This window comes from Oncorhynchus keta, chromosome 12 (genome assembly GCF_023373465.1).
Source record: "Oncorhynchus keta strain PuntledgeMale-10-30-2019 chromosome 12, Oket_V2, whole genome shotgun sequence".
NCBI classification, from domain to species: Eukaryota; Metazoa; Chordata; class Actinopteri; order Salmoniformes; family Salmonidae; genus Oncorhynchus; species Oncorhynchus keta.
In genome coordinates this window covers 25,989,846-26,010,029 of record NC_068432.1, presented here as the reverse complement: position 1 = coordinate 26,010,029, position 20,184 = coordinate 25,989,846, and the positions used below count along the sequence as shown (strand labels likewise).

Here is a 20,184-nt window from a genome sequence, read left to right as displayed (position 1 = left end):
TTCCATTAGCAGACTTGGTGGGGGGACAACAACCCATGAGCCTGACCTGCCAAGGTGAGAAGAGGAAACGTCTGGAATAATGTTTGCTTTCTTATGTCCACCTCTTGACAGCTACAGGAGTCTGACTTCAGACAAGTCAGAGAACTCAAAAGTGTGTGTGTGTAAATATATACAGTATGGCCTATGTGTACATTGTGTGTGAGAACATGTGTGACTGTGTGTGTGTCCCCCCCCCCATTCAACAATTTAAACCAGCACTTGGGGAGTAGAGTTTTGTGGATAATGGGCCATCATTTCAGACAGATGAAAAGGTGTTGGGAGAAAATTATCATTGGATATGAACAGCCTTTCCTCCATGCTCCTCGTCACCCCATTCTGCTCTGCCTGTGGTCGGCCTCCTGCCTTGGCCCTCACCATTACACAGTTGGAAATCCCTGGTCTTACTGTGGAGGCTTTGTAGATTCAGAAGATCCAGATGATTACCATGTTAATCATTTGATCCTTCCTTCATAGAAACCTCACATCTCAGTCCAGCAGGCTTTCTCTTATCTGTTCTGGTTAAGCCCAGATGCAAGACCCTCAATTCCCACATCAAACCCAAACCATCAAAGACAGACACATTTCCAGAAACCTGGTTATTACATGAACTCAGCAACTCTCCCTAACAAACACTTCTTTTTCGCCCAATGAACTTTAAATACACTTTTTTTCCAGGGGTGGACGTTAGGCAGATGCATGAGTGTCAAAATACATTTCCTTGGTTACATGATGCGTTGGTGGGTTTCTTTGCCCGGCCAGCTATAACTAGTGTGTTTACTGTAGCAGTGCTGTTGCTTCTGCTCTGCCTTGGCCCCATCACTGCCAGGTACCCAGCCAAACAAACTCTGTATCCAGGGTGCACCCCTGCAGGCCAAGGCAAACACATCAGACTGGTCTTTGACACAATCTGCTTATTCTCTCTAGGGCTAAAAACACAAATAGGCAGCGCCGAGCCAACACCCCCTCTTTGTAAGCAGAATGTAATCTCCCCACAGCATTTAGAACAATTGACAGCATATTAGAACACACCATTCTGTGGGGCCTAGGTAATTTCTAGCAGATGGCGCGGTGAACCAACGGGATGGAGCGCGGGTGCGAGTGTGTGTCTGTGTGTGTGCGCGAGTGTGTGCATGGATAAATAAATGCTTCAATTACAGGTTGACACGTACCTTTTGGCAGTGCATTCTTTATGTTGCTCTGTTAACGACTCCCTCTCCATCCCCAGACTGTGGTGTTTGGTGGAGAACGCTTCCTCTAGGGAGAGATAAGGGGGATATATGTGAGAGAGAGAGAGCGAGAGAGAGAGCGAGAGCGAGAGCGAGAGCGAGAGCGAGAGCGAGAGAGAGAGAGAAATATGAGAAGACAGAGAGATGGAAAGAAAGGGAGAGATGAATATGACCGAGAAAGAGAGTGATAGCGAGAGACGTGAAAGTAAGAGGGAGAGAGAGAAAGAAAGAGAAAGGGAGGTGGTAAATTACCAGGTGTGTTCTGTTCTGGTAAATTACCAGGTGTGTTCTGTTCTGGTAAATTACCAGGTGTGTTCTGTTCTGGTAAATTACCAGGTGTGTTCTGTTCTGGTAAATTTACACAGGTGTCTGGGCGTGTTTCTTGATTTAATGCCTTCCACATTAAACACTGGAAACATCACATGGTTACTTTGGTCAGGAAAAAAACATTTCCTTCCGACTCACATCACATAAAACCACTACACATGAATAATGATGGTAGGATTTGTTTGAATTTTGTAGTCAAATAAAGTCAAATAAATAAAAGCACTTAGATAAGGAAGAGTGATTACAGATTTAACAGCGATACGGATGAACCTAGGCATATTAAAACCACAGTCCAAACTCTGCACCTGGAACAATGTATGATGGGACAAAGAGTTTTGGACTAAATTAACAAGCATGATTTTGTGTGTTAATAGAAAACACTTAACTTTGGTACAGCATGTGCAGTGCCACATGGCATAAACATCTCCACCTGAACAAATATGATCTGGCTATCAGACATCAGTACCAACCCCATCTTCTCCCAACCATCCCATCTCATGTACCTTGCTGTTGACAGGCTGAATAGAGAATGGATAAGAGAGGCTCCAATACACACTCGTCTTGACACACATTTTAAAACCCAGCTGGTTCAAATGAACCTCTCTTCCACTGCATGTTACCTGTCAAAGCTGGTCTGCCCAGACAGAAAGTCCAAAGAGGAGGTGGAGGGGAGGATAGATGGGGGTTGCAAGGAGAAAGACAGAAGGGGAGGTTCGGGTGCCAGGGCCAAATCTTCATCAGATTAGGGATGACAAGAAAGATACTGTTTGGGATTGGGCAGATTAGTCAGCCCGTTTGGTTTAAATGATGTCTCGAAAACAGTTCAAAAGGTCCCCCTTCGCCTGCATAGGCCCTGAGCTTTCCTAGGCTTTTATGTAACCCCCCCCCCCACCCCCATCCATGTCGCCAACGCATCAAAGCCTCTGCCGCCAAACTAAAACAAATGGAGACAAGTGTGTGTGTGTGTGTGTGTGTGTGTGTGTGTGTGTGTGTGTGTGTGTGTGTGTGTGTGTGTGTGTGTGTGTGTGTGTGTGTGTGTGTGTGTGTGTAGAAGGCTATGGTGCCATGTTTAGCTACGTCACACAGCTTTAGAGATGTTATTCTTTCACCGCCCTCTCCAATGTTGTTGTGTTCTCTCCTCAGAGACAAACTAATAATATCCACCATGTCACAAGCGGAAAAACTCCCACACGTCCTAATATAAGGAGCTACCTCTTTCCATCTCAGTATAAAGGAAAGTGAAATAGAGAGAGTGAGAGGAACATGTGTGTGTGTGAGGAGAGGGAGAGAGAGTAAAGAGAGAAAGTGGGAGGGAGGGAGGGAGGGAGGGAGGGAGGGAGGGAGGGAGAGCAAAGGAAAGCTGAAGATACAAGGGGATAAAAGCATGAAACAAGGACAGGTTGTGTTACTGTGTAACGATGGAGGAAGTGACTGAGCTGTGACCCGTGTTGGTACGAGACAGAAAGCCATGAAACATCACAGGATGTCTCCCCTTTAATAAGATGTGGGGGGAGGAGGAGGGTAAGAGAGCGAGAGAGAGAGCGAGAGAGAGAGAGAGCGAGAGAGCGAGAGAGAGAGAGCGAGAGAGAGAGAGAGAGCGAGAGAGCGAGAGAGCGAGAGAGCGAGAGAGCGAGAGAGAGAGAGAGAGAGAGAGAGAGAGAGAGAGAGAGAGAGAGAGAGAGAGAGAGGAGAGAGAGAGAGAGGAGTACTGCAGTTGAAGAGAGGAAAAACTATTGAGAGAGGGTAGAGGGAGAAAGAGAAATGCAATGAATCACAGTGAGAAAGGTCTCTCTGGTTGGTCCTATTATATCTCCTCTATATCTCCTCTAGGCCCAGGTCCAGTTATACCACTCTATCACTCATTAGTAAGATAGTCACCCTCACTCACTGAACATGGCCACTGTGCAGCTGAGGGAGCTGTTGACTGTGGGTGTAATGGTGCTAGGTTTAGTGTGGGGACCAGAGTGCTGAGCTAAGTCCAGTGTGTTGATGTGATAGACACCCCCACATCTCTCGCCACTTTAAAAAACCTTGACTCTTAACTCTGGGTTACGAACTCTGCCACTGTTTATTGGCCTTCAGTCGCCTCGGTGGGAAGGCAGGGAGTGAAAATAACTGTAAATAACCACGATAAAGACTTTTTACTGCCCTAATTTATAACGTCTGCTCAAGGTGGTAGAGGGGAATATTAGGTGAGAGGAAATTGTGACAAGAAAAAAGGAACCAGAGGAAGAGTAGTGTTGATGCCATGACTGAACATTAAGCAGAAGGCTGTGGAGGTTAAGGTTAAAATAATGCTCCGTCTTCTCTGGGCTTTGTCTCGGTAAAGAATCCCAGCTCTCCTCAAGCCTCTTACACAAACACAGGCATTCACATGAATATGCACACACACAAACATGCATACACACACAACCAACACAGGGCCAACAGGGCCAGGGATGCAGCCCACCATCATAGCAAATGAGCGGCCATTGGACAGCCATTCGTTAACCTGTCATCAAGATGATCCCTGGCCCTGAGACTGCCCTATCAGCTGGAAGTTCACACACTGTCAGGAGTGGCTAAGTGTAGCACACACACACACCCCCACACACAAACACCCACCCACAAACACACAAACACCCACCCAGTGAGAGCCGGCTGGCGTCTGCCAGCTTCCTAGCATTCCTCACATGCCTGCACCCTCACAAACACCCCTGTAGGTACTGTATAAATGGGATTTGACCCCCATTTGTTTTGACAGTAAAGGGGATCGTCTGAAAAAACGCAATTTCACAGAAAGGAATGAGGACCGGAAACAGACAGAGCAAATGTGATATGATTCTAAAGACTGCATTCACATACTGTCTAGCCTAGTGGGCAGCATGGGGGGGCAGCATGGGATGTGGGCAGCATGGGATGTGGGCAGCATGGGATGTGGGCAGCATGAGGGGGCAGCATGGGACGTGGGCAGCATGGGACGAGGGCAGCATGGGACGAGGGCAGCATGGGACGAGGGCAGCATGGGACGAGGGCAGCATGGGACGAGGGCAGCATGGGACGATGGGACGAGGGCAGCATGGGACGAGGGCAGCATGGGACGTGGGCAGCATGGGACGTGGGCAGCATGGGACGAGGGCAGCATGGGACGAGGGCAGCATGGGACGTGGGCAGCATGGGACGAGGGCAGCATGGGACGAGGGCAGCATGGGACAGCATGGGACGTGGGCAGCATGGGACGAGGGCAGCATGGGACGTGGGCAGCATGGGACGTGGGCAGCATGGGACGTGGGCAGCATGGGACGTGGGCAGCATGGGACGAGGGCAGCATGGGACGTGGGCAGCATGGGACGTGGGACGAGGGCAGCATGGGACGTGGGCAGCATGGGACGTGGGCAGCATGGGACGTGGGCAGCATGGGACGTGGGCAGCATGGGACGTGGGCAGCATGGGACGTGGGCAGCATGGGACGTGGGACAGATCAGAGACCCTGGTCCTCCTTGTTCACTGAGGTGAGTCAGTTGACCAGGACTCTTACTATGGAAACCATACATATCTAACCTAATCTTGTCCACTGCCAAGTACTTTTCCTTCTGTGTTTAAATAAACACGTGTCCTCTTAGCACAAAAGGAGCGGCAGCGTAGCCTAGTGATTAGAGCGTTGGACTAGTAACCGAAAGGTTGCAAGATCGAATCCCCGAGCTGACAAGGAACAAATCTGTCGTTCTGCCCCTAAACAAGGCAGCACTGTTCCGAGGCCACCTATGAAAATAAGAATTTGTTCTTAGCTGACTTGCCTGGTTAAATAAAGGTCAAATAAAAAATAAAAAGACATTCTTAATCCAGCAGTGGTCTGAGTGGTGACAGAGGATTAAGGGCCATTTGTCAGGATGGGGACACAAACACAACCCATACCCTGACCCCTCCAGGTAGTTGTGTGTGTGTGTGTGTGTGTATGTGTGTGTGTGTGTGTGTGAGTGAGAGAGCCTGGAGGTTATGAACACAGTGTGTGCAGGGATGCAGGGATGCTGGGCTGCGGTCCAGACAACCAGTCAAATCAATAACACAAGCCATTTTAGGGAGAACCAAACCACCATGGCTTCCTGCCCTTTGGCCAAACACAGAACCTGGATCCATCAGAGACTTCGTCCCCCCAGTCCTCTTTGAACACACCCTGCTGTTAAACAACACTGCCCACCCTGCTGTTAAACAAATACAATAACAGACTGGTCAGAGAAAACAGGAGAGGAAGAAGGAGGGAGACAGAGAGAGGGACACGGATGGGTCTGTCAGAAGTGAAAGCTTTGAAAGTCACTCAGACACAAGGAGTGGAGGGACAACATGATCTGGCCCCAAGTCCCCCAAAAAATTGAAGCTCATTCGACGTGCCTTCCCTAATTGCTCATATTCCTCCTATGACTAGCAGGTGCCATTTTTTATGAAAGGTTGATAACACACCTCACAGTCACAAAATGTATGAATGCATTTACTACGTATAGGACAGCTGCGTACATACTTACAAGATGTGATTCACTTAATTATCTAAGCCACCTGGATCATCCAATATATCTACAGGAAAAGAGCCAAGCCATTAATATCAATGCCATACAAGTATATATGTATTGTTCTGTGCGTGTGCATGTGTGAACCGGTCTGTGCGTGTGCATGTGTGAACCGGTCTGTGCGTGTGCGTGTGTGAACCGGTCTGTGCGTGTGCGTGTGTGAACCCGTCTGTGCGTGTGCGTGTATGAACCCGTCTGTGCGTGTGCATGTGTGAACCCGTCTGTGCGTGTGCATGTGTGAACCCGTCTGTATGTGTGAACCCGTCTGTGCGTGTGCATGTGTGAACCCGTCTGTGCGTGTGCATGTGTGAACCCGTCTGTGCGTGTGCATGTGTGAACCCGTCTGTGCGTGTGCATGTGTGAACCCGTCTGTGCGTGTGCATGTGTGAACCCGTCTGTGCGTGTGCATGTGTGAACCCGTCTGTGCGTGTGCATGTGTGAACCCGTCTGTGCGTGTGCATGTGTGAACCCGTCTGTGCGTGTGCATGTGTGAACCCGTCTGTGCGTGTGCATGTGTGAACCCGTCTGTGCGTGTGCATGTGTGAACCCGTCTGTGCGTCATGTGCCCGTCTGTGCGTGTGCATGAACCCGTCTGTGCGTGTGCATGTGTGAACCCGTCTGTGCGTGTGCATGTCTGTGCGTGTGCAACCCGTCTGTGCGTGTGCATGTGTGAACCCGTCTGTGCGTGTGCATGTGTGAACCCGTCTGTGCGTGTGCATGTGTGAACCCGTCTGTGCGTGTACATGTGTGAACCCGTCTGTGCGTGTGCATGTGTGAACCCGTCTGTGCGTGTGCATGTGTGAACCCGTCTGTGTCCATCAGGGTGGTGGTGTTGAATATGAACTCTGCTAGGGTTTTTATTTCCCTGCGGACATAACGGATATGGAGCAGTAAACATGCTAGTAAAACAAACCCACCCATCCCAGACATGATACAGCCGGCAGTTCTTCTGTTATTGAACCCATATAATTGACTCAACGACGCCATAAAACGCTAACGGGTTACATTACCGGCCCTGGTAGAACAACTTGTCTGGCCGGCACAGAAAAGCCTCTGTCTGAGAGTGTCGCACGGCCAGGGGGAAAACTGTCACTGTAGTGGAGTGACTCAGAGACTCCAACCGGTCAACAGTGAAAGAGGTTTCCTGTGTGTGAGGTGCTGTACTGTACTCTACTGTAATGGTCTGGAGTGGAACATGCCGTAAAATAAGTAGTCCAACAACAGCAGTTGGCTGACCTTCAGCATACCAGTCTCGTAGGATCTATCAGAGGTAGTGCACTACACAGAATACTAGGGTGCCGTTTAGGGCAACCCCAGTGTAAGGTACATAACAGGAGTACAATCCCATATGGACGCCAGTCCCCACACTATATGCAATTTGAAATTGTAATATCTCGTGGCTTGGAAATGCCAGTCAATTGTGTCCAACTCCAAATACCCCTTACCTTTCTTCTGAAGCTGTGCTCTCTCCTTCTGCCGCAGGTCTGTCTCCCGGCCCAGAACCTTCCTCTGTCTCGCCAGCTCACCTCGTAGCATCCCGAGACGCATCTGCATACACTCCCGCTCCTTCTTCTGCAGAGAGAGAGCGAAGAAAGGAGAGAGAGGGGTGGAGAGGAGAAGATGAAGAATAAACCGAGAGCGAGTGAGAAAGAAAGAAATAGAAAGAGTATATATATGTTTCACCACAGCAAGTGCTTTTCATTATTCCAGCTCAACACCATATCCCCATTAGGTCTCTCAGAACAAGCCACACAATCTAGGGCCAATCCCATAACAAACTCATTCAATACGCCTCTCATAACCCATTATACACTGTCAATACTGGATGGATGAAGACAAGTGGGGCCTCAAACAAGGTCTTTCAAAGGAACCCCTCCAAAATCACTCACGAGAGAAATTGGAGATCCTCATATAAAGGGCAAACGCGAGTTAACCCCTTCATGTCCACAATGGAAATATATAATTTCCTTTGGTACACTTGTTCTCTGAGCTTACTGATGGACAAATCTGGAAAATGATTCTTCAATTGGCCAAAGTGTTTGTCTAAAATACAAGTTTTTGACACTGTACTATATTTAGTCTTTGGACATATTTTATGAATGTCAATTCATGTGAATACATGTTCAAATGATCAGATCTTAATCATTTGTGGTCAAAACACAAACGTACGTGGACACCCCTTCAAAATGAGTGGATTTGGCTATTTCAGCCACACCCGTTGCCGGCCGGTGTATAAAATCGAGCACATAGACATCTCTATAGACAAACATTGGCGGTAGAATGGTCTTACTAAAGAGCTCAGTGAGTTTCAACGTGGCTCGCCGCCATTGAACTTGGCAACGTGTTCTCTGGGGTGATGATCACGCTTCACCATCTTGCAGTCCGACGAGTGAATCGGGGTTTGGCGGATGCCAGGAGAACGCTATCTGCCGCAATGCATTGTGACAACTGTAAGGTTTGGTGGAGGAGGAATAATGGTCTGGGGCTGTTTTTCATGGTTTGGGATGGGCCCTTAGTTCCAGTGAAGGGACATCTTAATGCACCAGCAAAGAATTACATTTGAGTGATTCTGTGCTTACAACCAGTTTGCGGAAGGCCCTTTCTTGTTTCAGCAAGACAATGCCCCTGTGGGCAAAGCGAGGTCCATACAGAAATAGTTTGTCGAGATCGGTGTGGAGGAACTTGACTGGCCTGCACAGTGCCCTGACCTCAACACAATCGAACACCGTTGGGATGAATCAGAACGCCGACTGCAAGCCAGACCTAATCGCCCAACATCAGTGCCCGACCTCACTAATCCTCGTGGCTGAATGGAAGTCCTCGCTGCATTGTTCCAACATCCAGTGGAAAGCCTTCCCAGAAGAGTGGGGGGAGCCAACTCCATGTTGAAAACCCATGATTTTGTAATGAGATGTTCAACCAGCAGGTGTCCACATACTTCTGGTCATGTATTGTGTATGTGTGTTTGTGTGCTTGTGTTTGTGTGCTTGTGTGTGTGTGTGTGTGTGTGCGTGTGCGTGTGTGTCAAAACTATGATTATATTTGAGATTCTTCAAAGTGGCCTCCCTTTGCTTTGCACGCTCTTGGCATTCTCTTAACCAGATTCATGAGGTAGTCACCTGGAATGCATTTCAATTAACAGGTGTGCCTTGTTAAAAGTTCATTTGTGGAATTTATTTCCTTCTGAATGCATTTGAGCCAATCAGTTGTGTTGTGACAAGGTAGGGGTGGTATACAGAAGATAGTCCTATTTGGTAAAAGACAAAGTCTATATTATGGCAAGAACAGCTCAAATGAGCAAAGAGAAACAACAGTCCATCATTACTTTAAGACATGAAGGTCAGTCAATACAGGAAATATCAAGAAGTTAGAAAGTTCAGTCGCAAAAACCATCAAGCGTTTTGATGAAACTGGCTGTCATGAGGACCGCCACAGGAAAGGAAGACCCAGAGTTACTTCTACTGCAGTTACTTACAGTTAACTGCACCTCAGATTGCAGCCCAAATAAATGCTTCACAGAGTTCTAGTAACAGACACATCAACTGCTCAGAGAAGACTGAGTTAATCAGGCCTTCATGGTCAAACTGCCTCAAAGAAACCACTACTAAAGGACACCAATAAAAAGAACAGACTTGCTTGGGCCAAGAAACACAAGCAATGGACAATAGACCTGTGGAAATCTGTCCTTTGGTCTGATTAGTCCAAATTAGCGATTTTTGGTTCCAAACGCAGTGTCTTTGTCAGACACAGAGCTGGTGAATGGATGATCTAAGCATGTGTGGTTCCCACAATGAAGCATGAAGGAGGTGTGATGGTGTGGGGGTGCTTTGCTGGTGACATTATCAGTGTTTTTAAAAAAAAAAACATTATGGCTACCACAGCATTCTGCAGCAATACGCCATCCCACCTGGCTTGCGCTTAGTGGGACTATCATTTGTTTTTCAACAGGACAATGACCCAACACACCTCCAGGCTGTGTAAGGGCTATTTGACCAAGAAAGAGAGTGATGGAGTGCTGCATCAGATGACCTGGCCTCCACAATCACCCGACCTCAACCCAATTGAGATGGTTTGGGATGAGTTGGACCGTGGAGTGAAGGAAAAGCAGCCAACAAGTGCTGAGCATATATGGGAACTCCTTCAAGACTGTTGGAAAAGCATTCGGGGTGAAGCTGGTTGAGAGAATGCCAAGAGTGTGCAAAGCTGTCATCAGGGCAAAGGGTGGCTATTTGAAGAATCTCAAATATAAAATATACTACATAATCCCATGTGTTATTTCAGAGTTTTGATGTCTTCACTATTATTCTACAATGTAGAAAATAGTACAAATAAAGAACAACCCTTGAATGAGTAGGTGTTCTAAAAACTTTTGACCGGTAGTGTATATACAGTGCCTTGCCAAAGTATTCGGCCCCCTTGAACTTTGCGACCTTTTGCCACATTTCAGGCTTCAAACATAAAGATATAAAACTGTATTTTTTTGTGAAGAATCAACAACAAGTGTAAACAAGTCTCCGTATAAATGCACCTGCACTGTGATAGTCTCAGAGGTCCGTTAAAAGCGCAGAGAGCATCATGAAGAACGGACCTCTGAGACTATCACAGTGCAGGTGCATTTATACGGAGACTTGTTTACACACAGGTGGATTGTATTTATCATCATTAGTCATTTAGGTCAACATTGGATCATTCAGAGATCCTCACTGAACTTCTGGAGAGAGTTTGCTGCACTGAAAGTAAAGGGGCTGAATAATTTTGCACGCCCAATTTTTCAGTTTTTGATTTGTTAAAAAAGTTTGAAATATCCAATAAATGTCATTCCACTTCATGATTGTGTCCCACTTGTTGTTGATTCTTCACAAAAAAATACAGTTTTATATCTTTATGTTTGAAGCCTGAAATGTGGCAAAAGGTCGCAAAGTTCAAGGGGGCCGAATACTTTCGCAAGGCACTGTATCAACAATATCTAAATAAATCCACACACACACACCACTAGAGAATATGCAGTATAAGCAAATCCAATGCAAGTCAATAGAGACTGGGGAGAGAGTAATTTTACAAAATTCTCTCTCATCTTAAACATGTTCAGATCTTAATTTTTGGTATATTTCTTGCCTGGACCAACATTTTAATATACATTTTTGCAAATCTATTAAAAATAAAAACACCAGATTTACATAAGTATTCAGAACCTCTGCTATGAGACTTGAAATTGAGCTCAGGTGCATCCTGTTTCCATTGATCATCGTTGAGATGTTTTCACAATTTGATTGGGGTCCACCTATGGCAAATTCAATTGACTGGACATGGGTACCAAAACATTTCTGCAGCATTGAAGGTCCCAAGAACCACTAAGACTCTTCCTAGAGCTGGCCGCCAGGCTAAACTGAGCAATCGGGGGAGAAGGGCCTTGGTCAGGGAGATGACCAATAACTCAATGGTCGATCTGACAGAGCTCCAGAGTTCCTCTGTGGAGATGGGAGAACCTTCCAGAAGGACAACCATCTCTGCAGCACTCCACCAATCAGGCCGTTATGGTAGAGTGGCCAGACGGAAGCCACTCCTAAGTAAATGGAACATGACCACCCGCTTGGAGTTGCCAAAAGGCACCTAAAGGACTCTCAGACCATGAGAAACAAGATTCTCTGATCTGATGAAACCAAGATTGAACTCTTTGGCCTGAATGCCAAGCGTCACGTCTGGGGGAAACCTGGCACCATCCCTATGGTGAAGCATTGTGGTGGCAGCATCATGCTGTGGGGATGAATTTCAGTGACAGGGAGCCTCAGGATCGAGGGAAAGATGAACGGAGCTAAGTACAGAGAGATGCTTGATGAAAACCTTCTCCAGAGCACTCAGGACCCCATTCTGGGGTGAAGTGCCGTGTAAATGACTTCTTTGCACAATTCTAGCCAGAGTTCCTCTGTCCAATGTCTGTGTTCTTTTTCCCCATCTTAAACTTGTATTTTTTTGGGCCAGTCTGATATGGCTTTTTCTTTGCAACACTGTCTAGAAGGCCAGCATCTTGGAATCGCCTCTTCACTGTTGACGTTGAGACTGTTGTTTTGAGGGTACTATTTAATGAAGCTGCCAGTAATGTACTTGCCCTCTTGCTCAGTTGTGCACCGGGGCCTCCCACTCCTCTTTCTATTCTGGATAGAGACAGTTTGCCCTGTTCTGTGAAGGGAGTAGTACACAGTGTTGTACGAGATCTTCAGTTTCTTGGCAATTTCTCGCATGGAATAGCCTTAATTTCTCAGAACAAGAATAGACTGACGAGTTTCAGAAGAAAGGTCTTTGTTTCTGGCCATTTTGAGCCTGTAATCTAACCTACAAATGCTGATACTACAGATACTCAACTATTCTAAAGAAGGCCTGTTTTATTGCTTCTTTAATCAGGACAACAGTTTTCAGCTGTGCCAACATAATTGCAAAAGGTTTTCCAATTATCAACTCGCTAATCCAAGTTATAATTTTAAAGGCTAACACAACGTGCCATTGGAACACAGGAGTGCTGGTTGCTGATAATGGGCCTCTGTACGCCCATGTATATTTTCCTTCTTTTTTTATCTTCCGTTTCCAGCTACAATAGTCATTCAAAACATTAATAATGTCTACACTGTATTTCTGATCAATTTGATGTTGTTTTAAATGGACAAAAACTTTTCCCTTTCCTTTCAAAAACAAGGACATTTCTAAGTAACCCCAAACTTTTGAATGGTAGTGTATATACCAACAATTATTAAGATCTGAACATGTTTAAGATATGAGAAAGAGGGAAAACTCTGAAATTACTCACTCTCCAGTCTCCATTGACTTGCATTTGCTTATACTGCATGTAGTCTAGGGGTGAGAAAGTGTAGATTTATTTGTATATATAATTTAAACAAGTATTCACATGACTTGATTCATGTAATGTGTCCAAAGACTAAATATAGTACGATAGAGAAACAGGTCATATAACAATACGATATGCTTTTAAACTATTTATTTCTGAAATGCATTTCAAAATACTCAGGAAACTAGGTGAATGTCGCAGGTTACTACTTCACAGGAGAGCAATTTGAACTTAAACCTTTTTTGTTAGCTAAATGCGTTTTTTGGCAGAAATGGAACATGTGAACTGTCATGTACCTTAATAACATACCTGTATGACATCTGTAAATATGAATACAATTGTTAAATTATGAGCCTAGTTGGTTTAGCCACAGAAAAAGTCAGCAACCTTCCCACTAGCCATGATTGGCTGAGGTAATGAGTGGGCTGGACATGCCGAGAGATGAGTACGGATTGGTCTGCCATATAGCACACTCCTGTCTCTTTGAGCTGGTCAGTAAGTGTAGGTAATCCTGTCTAACGCAGCTTTTTTATGTATCGTGTAGTAGAACTGTGTAAGTGTTGCTCTGCACTTTCTGGAAGACCGAGTTCTGAAATCAGTGGAATTACAGCATGATAGCTAAGGAGATGGAGAAAACACTTCACTCCGGATTACATCTTCAAACTAAGGACAACCATGGCATCTGTGACAGGAAGAAGCGTCCATCTGTGATGTATTCAGGTAAGATAGTCTAGCTCGCTACATTTTCAGATATGACACTTTTCTAATTTTGACAGAAAGTCATTTTAATTTCAAAGTTAAAGTGTACTGTTAGCTAGCTAGCTAACATTACGTGTATGATCTTATTATTTTTTATCTCAGAGCCATTGCTTTGCTAGTTATATCCTAATTTTAGCTAGCTAACATTGAACCTGGTTGGTTAACTACCTGCATATTCATGCAGGGTAGTAATGTCATGAGTTGGGATTATGGTTCATTGTTTACCTAGCTAGCTACGTGTCTTAACAAAAGACCACTATGAAAAGTATCCTTTTCAACAGAATGTCACTGCGACAACTATTGATAGAAGTAGCTGGTAAATTTGCTCTACTCCGATTTCAGAGCACTCTCGTCTGAGTGTGCCAGAGCGCAATGTAACTGACAAATTAATGCTCAACACCCGCTGAATATGGCCGGTGTCAGTAAACGTTGCAAAAAAAAACTTAAATTGTTGCCAGTAACACAGTTGCAGTCACCAACACTCGGGATAACATAAAAACAGCCTAACCAGCTCTGCTAGGGTGAGAAAATGGTCAGTGAGCGGTTCTCTCATTTGTGTCTGGAAGTAGCTAGCAAGCTTGCCAACGTTAACCAGTTAGCTTGGGCGCTTGACTGTTGTTGTTTAGACAGAACGCTCAGATAAACTCTTAAAGAGGACAAAAAGCTTAAGAGGGTGTGAACGATGCTGAATGGGTGTAGACAAAGAAGAGCTCTCCAGTAGGTACCAAAACATTTTCTCAAAAGGGAGTTTACAAGTTTATCAACTTTCAAAGTAGAATTACTTTCCCGTTGTTCCTCAAATGCAGTGTATTATATACCATTTTGTAGCTCTTAATCCAATGTAAAAAAAAAAAAACACTTTCAAATGTTGCTACATAAGACAGAACCAAGGCGGTCGATCACAGTTAAAAAATAAATGTATACATTTCCTCAAAATCCCAATTTAGATTGTCATTACCTATCATACTTCCAGTGTCAATCTTAAAATCTTCAATGTGACCTGTGTAGACACTTGGACTAACCTACTATGTTGACCAATGTCATACAATTACACCATATGGAATTTGTCCTATGGTGCATTTTGATATTGTACTAAATATAGTTCAAGGACGTGAATGGGTTTGAGGTCACTGCCAAGCGAGAGAGAGAACACCGCACTAACTGGCGTAAAGGGCCAGTGTGTTATGTAGCAAAGTGTTATCTGATAGAAGTGGGTGGGCTTTGTGACTGGTTCATTCTGGGACTGACATTGTGGCTGAACCCTCTAAGACCTGGAGCGGGGCTCACTACATCCAGGAGAGGCGAGGTCGGGCCTTTCGCTGCCTTGTCTTGACTGGACCTTCCTCACTTCTGCCTTTTTTCCTCAGACCAGGGGTCTTCAACCTTTTTTTTGCCCATGGACCTCCACCCAGGCAAACCGGAGACCCACGGACCCCCATTATATATTTTTTATTTTTCCTTTATTTAACTAGGCAAATCAGTTAAGAACAAATTCTTATTTTCAATAACGGCCTAGGAACAGTGGGTTAACTGCCTTGTTCAGGGGCAGGATGACAGATTTGTACAATACTACATTCAGTATTGTTGTAATCAACATTTTAAATGATTAGATTTGGTAGATAGTTTTCATTATTTTCACCTCCTACATTGTAATTGGAAGAGGAAGTGTAAACACTAACATAGCCTATTATCTGAAAAAGGGAACTCAAAACACATTTTTGCTAATAACAGCTAATTAGCTGGTTAAACAAAGGTTATCCATGTTTTGGCAAACACGTACTGCACGAGGAGAAGATGAGAGAGCACCACAACATCACCTATTCACTAATTTATCAGCTGCAGACAAGCCAATGGAGTTGGTGGGGGGGGGGGGGCATAGAGTTAGCCATTATATTGCAGTCCTAACTATCCAAGGCCAGGCCAGGCCAGGCAGATGACGATGAGACCATGAGTGCTGAACTGAACCAAATACTTATCTTCCCTGGCTGGCAGACAGCTGGCTGTAGATTGATCATGGGACTGCGGGGCACAGGGGTGACGGAGGGGGCTGCGCCAGTGAAACATTAGATTCTGATTACATCGGAGTGGACAGAGAGACTGAATCCTGCTGTGGTATTCACCACACAGCCTGAAGTCACAGTTTATCACCATATCAAACACTTCAGACTGTCAGAGCAGTAGGAGAGAAGCTGGGCTGTGTGTTTAGGTGTGTGTGTGTGTGTGTGTGTGTGTGTGTGTGTGTCCAGATGGCTTCCAAATGGTCTCGCTTGGAGAGGAGGAGGAAGGTGCATATGAGAAATGATCATGAGAGACGTGAGGACTGGAGGTTCTCAAAAGAGTGTGGGGGTGACAAGATAAATGTGCTACCATGTAAGAAATAGTATAGCATCAGCATTGCACCCTTTAGGGGTGGGGAGAAGGTGGTGCAGGGTCACACACACAGAGAGCTAGCATCAACACCAGATGACATCTAGCTCACCACATGCCCCGTCACCTGGGTATACCTGGATAGAGCCATTAGTATATGCAAGTCAATATCTCCAGCCACCACAGGGTGCCTCCCCATCAGGCCCCAACACCATCCCCGAACATCTCACTCTATCTGGGGTTCACTTAAGGCCTGTTGGGAGGCCCCCTCCAGCCCTGGATGTACTACCCCCCAAATGAAGAACAGCGCTTGCTCTTTCGCAGGGCACAAAGTTGGAAAGATTAGAGGAGAAAGAGGGATGGATGGAGAGAGAGAGCTTGTCCTCCAACTCAAACCCATTTGGATTCCTCTGATCAGTATCATAATCCACCGCCAAGGAGGCTAATGAAAACCAGAGAGAGAGTAAGCTGACTGAGCATCTCCCTCCTCTCCCAGTCTGGCTGCTTGATATGATCATCCCAGTCAGTCCTGCATTGCTCTATCTTCTAACCCAGCAGGAATTTTAACCTTGTTATTTAGAGAGAGCATTTATTTTGCCAGTTGCCTGCAGCTGTGTGTGGTATCAACACACACACAGACAGACACGTACACGCACGCAGGCACAAATGCAGGCACGCACACGGACGGACACACACAGATGGCGATCGCAGCCAGGATCAGTAAATGCTGATATGCCTCTTATCAAGGTCTTCTGAGGCTTTTTTTTTAGGAAAACAGAGGGTGTCAGTCACTCAGACAGGCTAGATAGAGCCCCCATCTCCCGGAGTGTCAGAGCCCATATGTAGTGCAGGAATGCTGCAGCTCGCGTGTTAACCACCACTAACTACAGCCCTCCTCTAGCCTTTTGCCAAATGCCAGAGTTGACAGGTAGGCTGAGGCCGGTGTGTGTGATGTATGTAGTGCTTGCGCGGGTGTGTGTGTTTGCGTGCATGCATGCGTGTGTGTGTCTGTGCGCGTGTGCATGTGTGTGTGTGTGTGCACCTTACAGCCAAAGCGCTGTGTATTGCTTGTCTGAAGGTCCCCGGACATCAAACAGCCAGTTGGTCAGCTGAGTCAACAACGACAGAGGCATAACCTGGCCGTAACCCTGGAGATCAATGGCAGAGTGTGGGTGAGAGGGTGAAAGGGCCACGCCGGGCCGTGTTGGTGGGCTCCATTCCACACCCTTTGATCCCACACAGACGTGAGGTGGGGTGGGCAGACAGAGGGAGAGAGAGATACTAACAGGGAGAGCACTCATAAAATGAGAGGGGAGACTCAGAGTAAGACACACACAATGCTCCCCTCTTTCGAAACCAATAACTCAGTGGGATCATTTTAAAAGGATCGGTCTCAGCTACAGTACACAGAGAGAGCAGCGGTGACTGATCAAAAGGAGATAGAACATGATTTATTAGCTGAGGTGAACTCTAAAAGGCTTTGGAATGTTTCATTGAGGGGAAGTATCAGCCAAAAGGCATTTTCAATGGGAACATTGTGCTGTAGTGTGTGTGTCTTCATCATCTGATTGACTGAGGTGCTAGTAAGTAGTCAGTTTAGTTCAGTGGTAAAGAACACAGCACTCAGACAACAACAGGGTGAGAGAGAAGGGGACAACTAACTGAGGTATGTAGGTGAACAACAACAAGAAACTGTTGGAGCTGTGTCCTCTGACCGTGATGACAGCCACACACACACACACACACACACACACACACACACACACACACACACACACACACACACACACACACACACACACACACACACACACACACACACACACACACACACACACACACACACACACACACACACACACACTTCATAACCCTTGACTTATTCCATTTTGTTGTGTTACAGCCATATATTTTCTCTCTCACCCTTCTACACACAATACCCCATAATGACACAATACCCCATATTCTTTGAAATGTTTGCACATTAATTGAAAATGAAAAACAGAAATATCTAATTTACATAAGTATTCCCACCCCTGAGTCAATACATGTTAGAATCACATTTGGCAGCGATTGTACAATATTTCCCCATTATTCTGTTCAAAATTACTCAAGCTCTGTCAAATTGTTTATCATTTGTTTAACATGAAATACCCCTGAAAATGTTTACAATTACAAGCTTACCCATAACATGATGCAGCCACCACTATGCTTTAAAATATGGAGAGTGGTACTCAGTAATGTGTTGCATTAGATTTGCCCCAAAGATAACACTTTGTATTCAGGACATCCTGTTCATTTCTTTGCAGTACTACTTTAGTGCCTTGTTGCTAACAGGATGCATGTTTTGTAATATTTTTTAAATTCTGTACAGGCTTCCTTTTCACTGTCAAGTGGCTTAGTATCGTGGAGTAACTACAATGTTGTTGAGCCATCTTCAGTTTTCTCCTATCGCAGCCATTGAACTCTGTAATTGTTAAAGACACCATTGGCCTCATTGTGAAATCCCTGAGCAGTTTCCTTCCTCTAAGGTAATGGAGTTTGTCGTCTTTGTCGTGACTGAGTTTATTGATACACCATCCAAAGTGTAATTAATAATTCCACATTGCTCAAAGGGATATTCTTTTATATTTATTGTTACATATCTACAAATAGGCACCCTTCTTTGCGAGGCATTGGAAAACCTCCCTGGTCTTTGTAGTTTATTATTGCACATGCACACACAACTTATTATGTGACTTGTTAAGAACATTTTTACTCCTGAACTTATTTAGGCTTGCCATAACAAAAGTGGTTGACTACTTATTGACTCAAGACATTTCAGCTTTAATTTTTAATGAATTAGTTACATTTTTCAAAAACATAACTCCACTGACATTATAGGGTATTATGTGTAGGCCAGTGACAACAATCCCAATTTAATTTTAAATTCTGGCTGTAACAAAACAAAATGTAGAGAGTCGGAACACACACACTGTAGAGAAAGCTGTGGAGGAAGGGGGGAGGGCGGATAAATCTTGTGTGCAAAAATCAGCTTTTAACTTGACAGTGTAGCCTATACCTTGAGCCCCAAAACATGAAGGTGTCAGAGCCCCAGGGCTTTTTTAACAGGAGCTTTTGAAGTGTACGTTTACAATAAACACAACATTTAAAACCTAGGATTACCACTCCCGTTTTCACAGCTGTTTGGAAGCCAATTCCAACATTTTTAAATATGCTTTCTTTTTATTGGTTTTGATTTGACTTGAGGGTGGAAATAAAGTGACACTTTTTTTGTTAAAATGTCCCAATGCGACATGCAGGGGTATTCAACTCCAGAGCCTGCTGGTTTTCTGTTGTACCTGATTATTAATTGCACCCGTCTAAATCAGTCCCTGATTAGAGGGGAACAATAAAGAAATGCAGTGGCACTGGTTTTGAAGTCCAGAGTCAGGGTTGGGTAGGTTACTTTCTAAATGGATCTGTTACAGTTTCTAGTCACCTGTCCAAAATTGTAAATCAGTAGCTTAACTTTTGGATTACCCAAACTCAGTAATTACAGCCACAAAGTCGTAAAATCTGGTTTTAAATGTAAACCTAACATTAACCCTAATGTTAACCACACTGCTAACCCCTAATGCCTAACCTTCAATTAAGACCAAAAAAGCTAATTTTTGTTTTCATTAATTTTAACAATATCACCAATGACAACCTGCTTAAGAGGCATTAGAAGAAGACAAAAATGAATATTACCAATTGAACAACATCCATTGGAGGACAAATCAATGTTAGAGTTTGAAAGTTGCATTTTACTTTATAATATAATAATAATATATGCCATTTAGCAGACGCTTTTATCCAAAGCGACTTACAGTCATGTGTGCATACATTCTACATATGGGTGGTCCCGGGGATCGAACCCACTACCCTGGCGTTACAAGCGCCATGCTCTACCAACTGAGCTACAGAAGGGTTGGTTATGTTGGCCTGCTATAACCCATTGCTTTCTACTACAGGTAATAATATGATTATCTTTACATCTTTCCAGCTATTCCAATTCATTTAAAAATACCTGATCTTCAAGATTAGGACTTGGGAAATATAGATT

At 44.9% G+C, this 20,184-nt stretch overlaps 1 protein-coding gene across 2 annotated transcripts in view; it reads right to left on the bottom strand.

The window, feature by feature from the left end:
• LOC118391174 (UV radiation resistance-associated gene protein-like) overlaps positions 1 to 20,184 on the bottom strand; it is a 153,889-nt gene that overhangs the window by 82,128 nt on the left and 51,577 nt on the right. For both annotated transcript variants that reach the window (XM_052457896.1, XM_035782280.2), the window contains exons 8-9: positions 7,579 to 7,705; positions 1,209 to 1,293 (exon numbers count right to left, since the gene is read on the bottom strand). In XM_052457896.1, the coding sequence (XP_052313856.1) occupies positions 1,209 to 1,293; positions 7,579 to 7,705 (212 nt within the window). The remainder of the gene's footprint in view (positions 1 to 1,208; positions 1,294 to 7,578; positions 7,706 to 20,184) is intronic.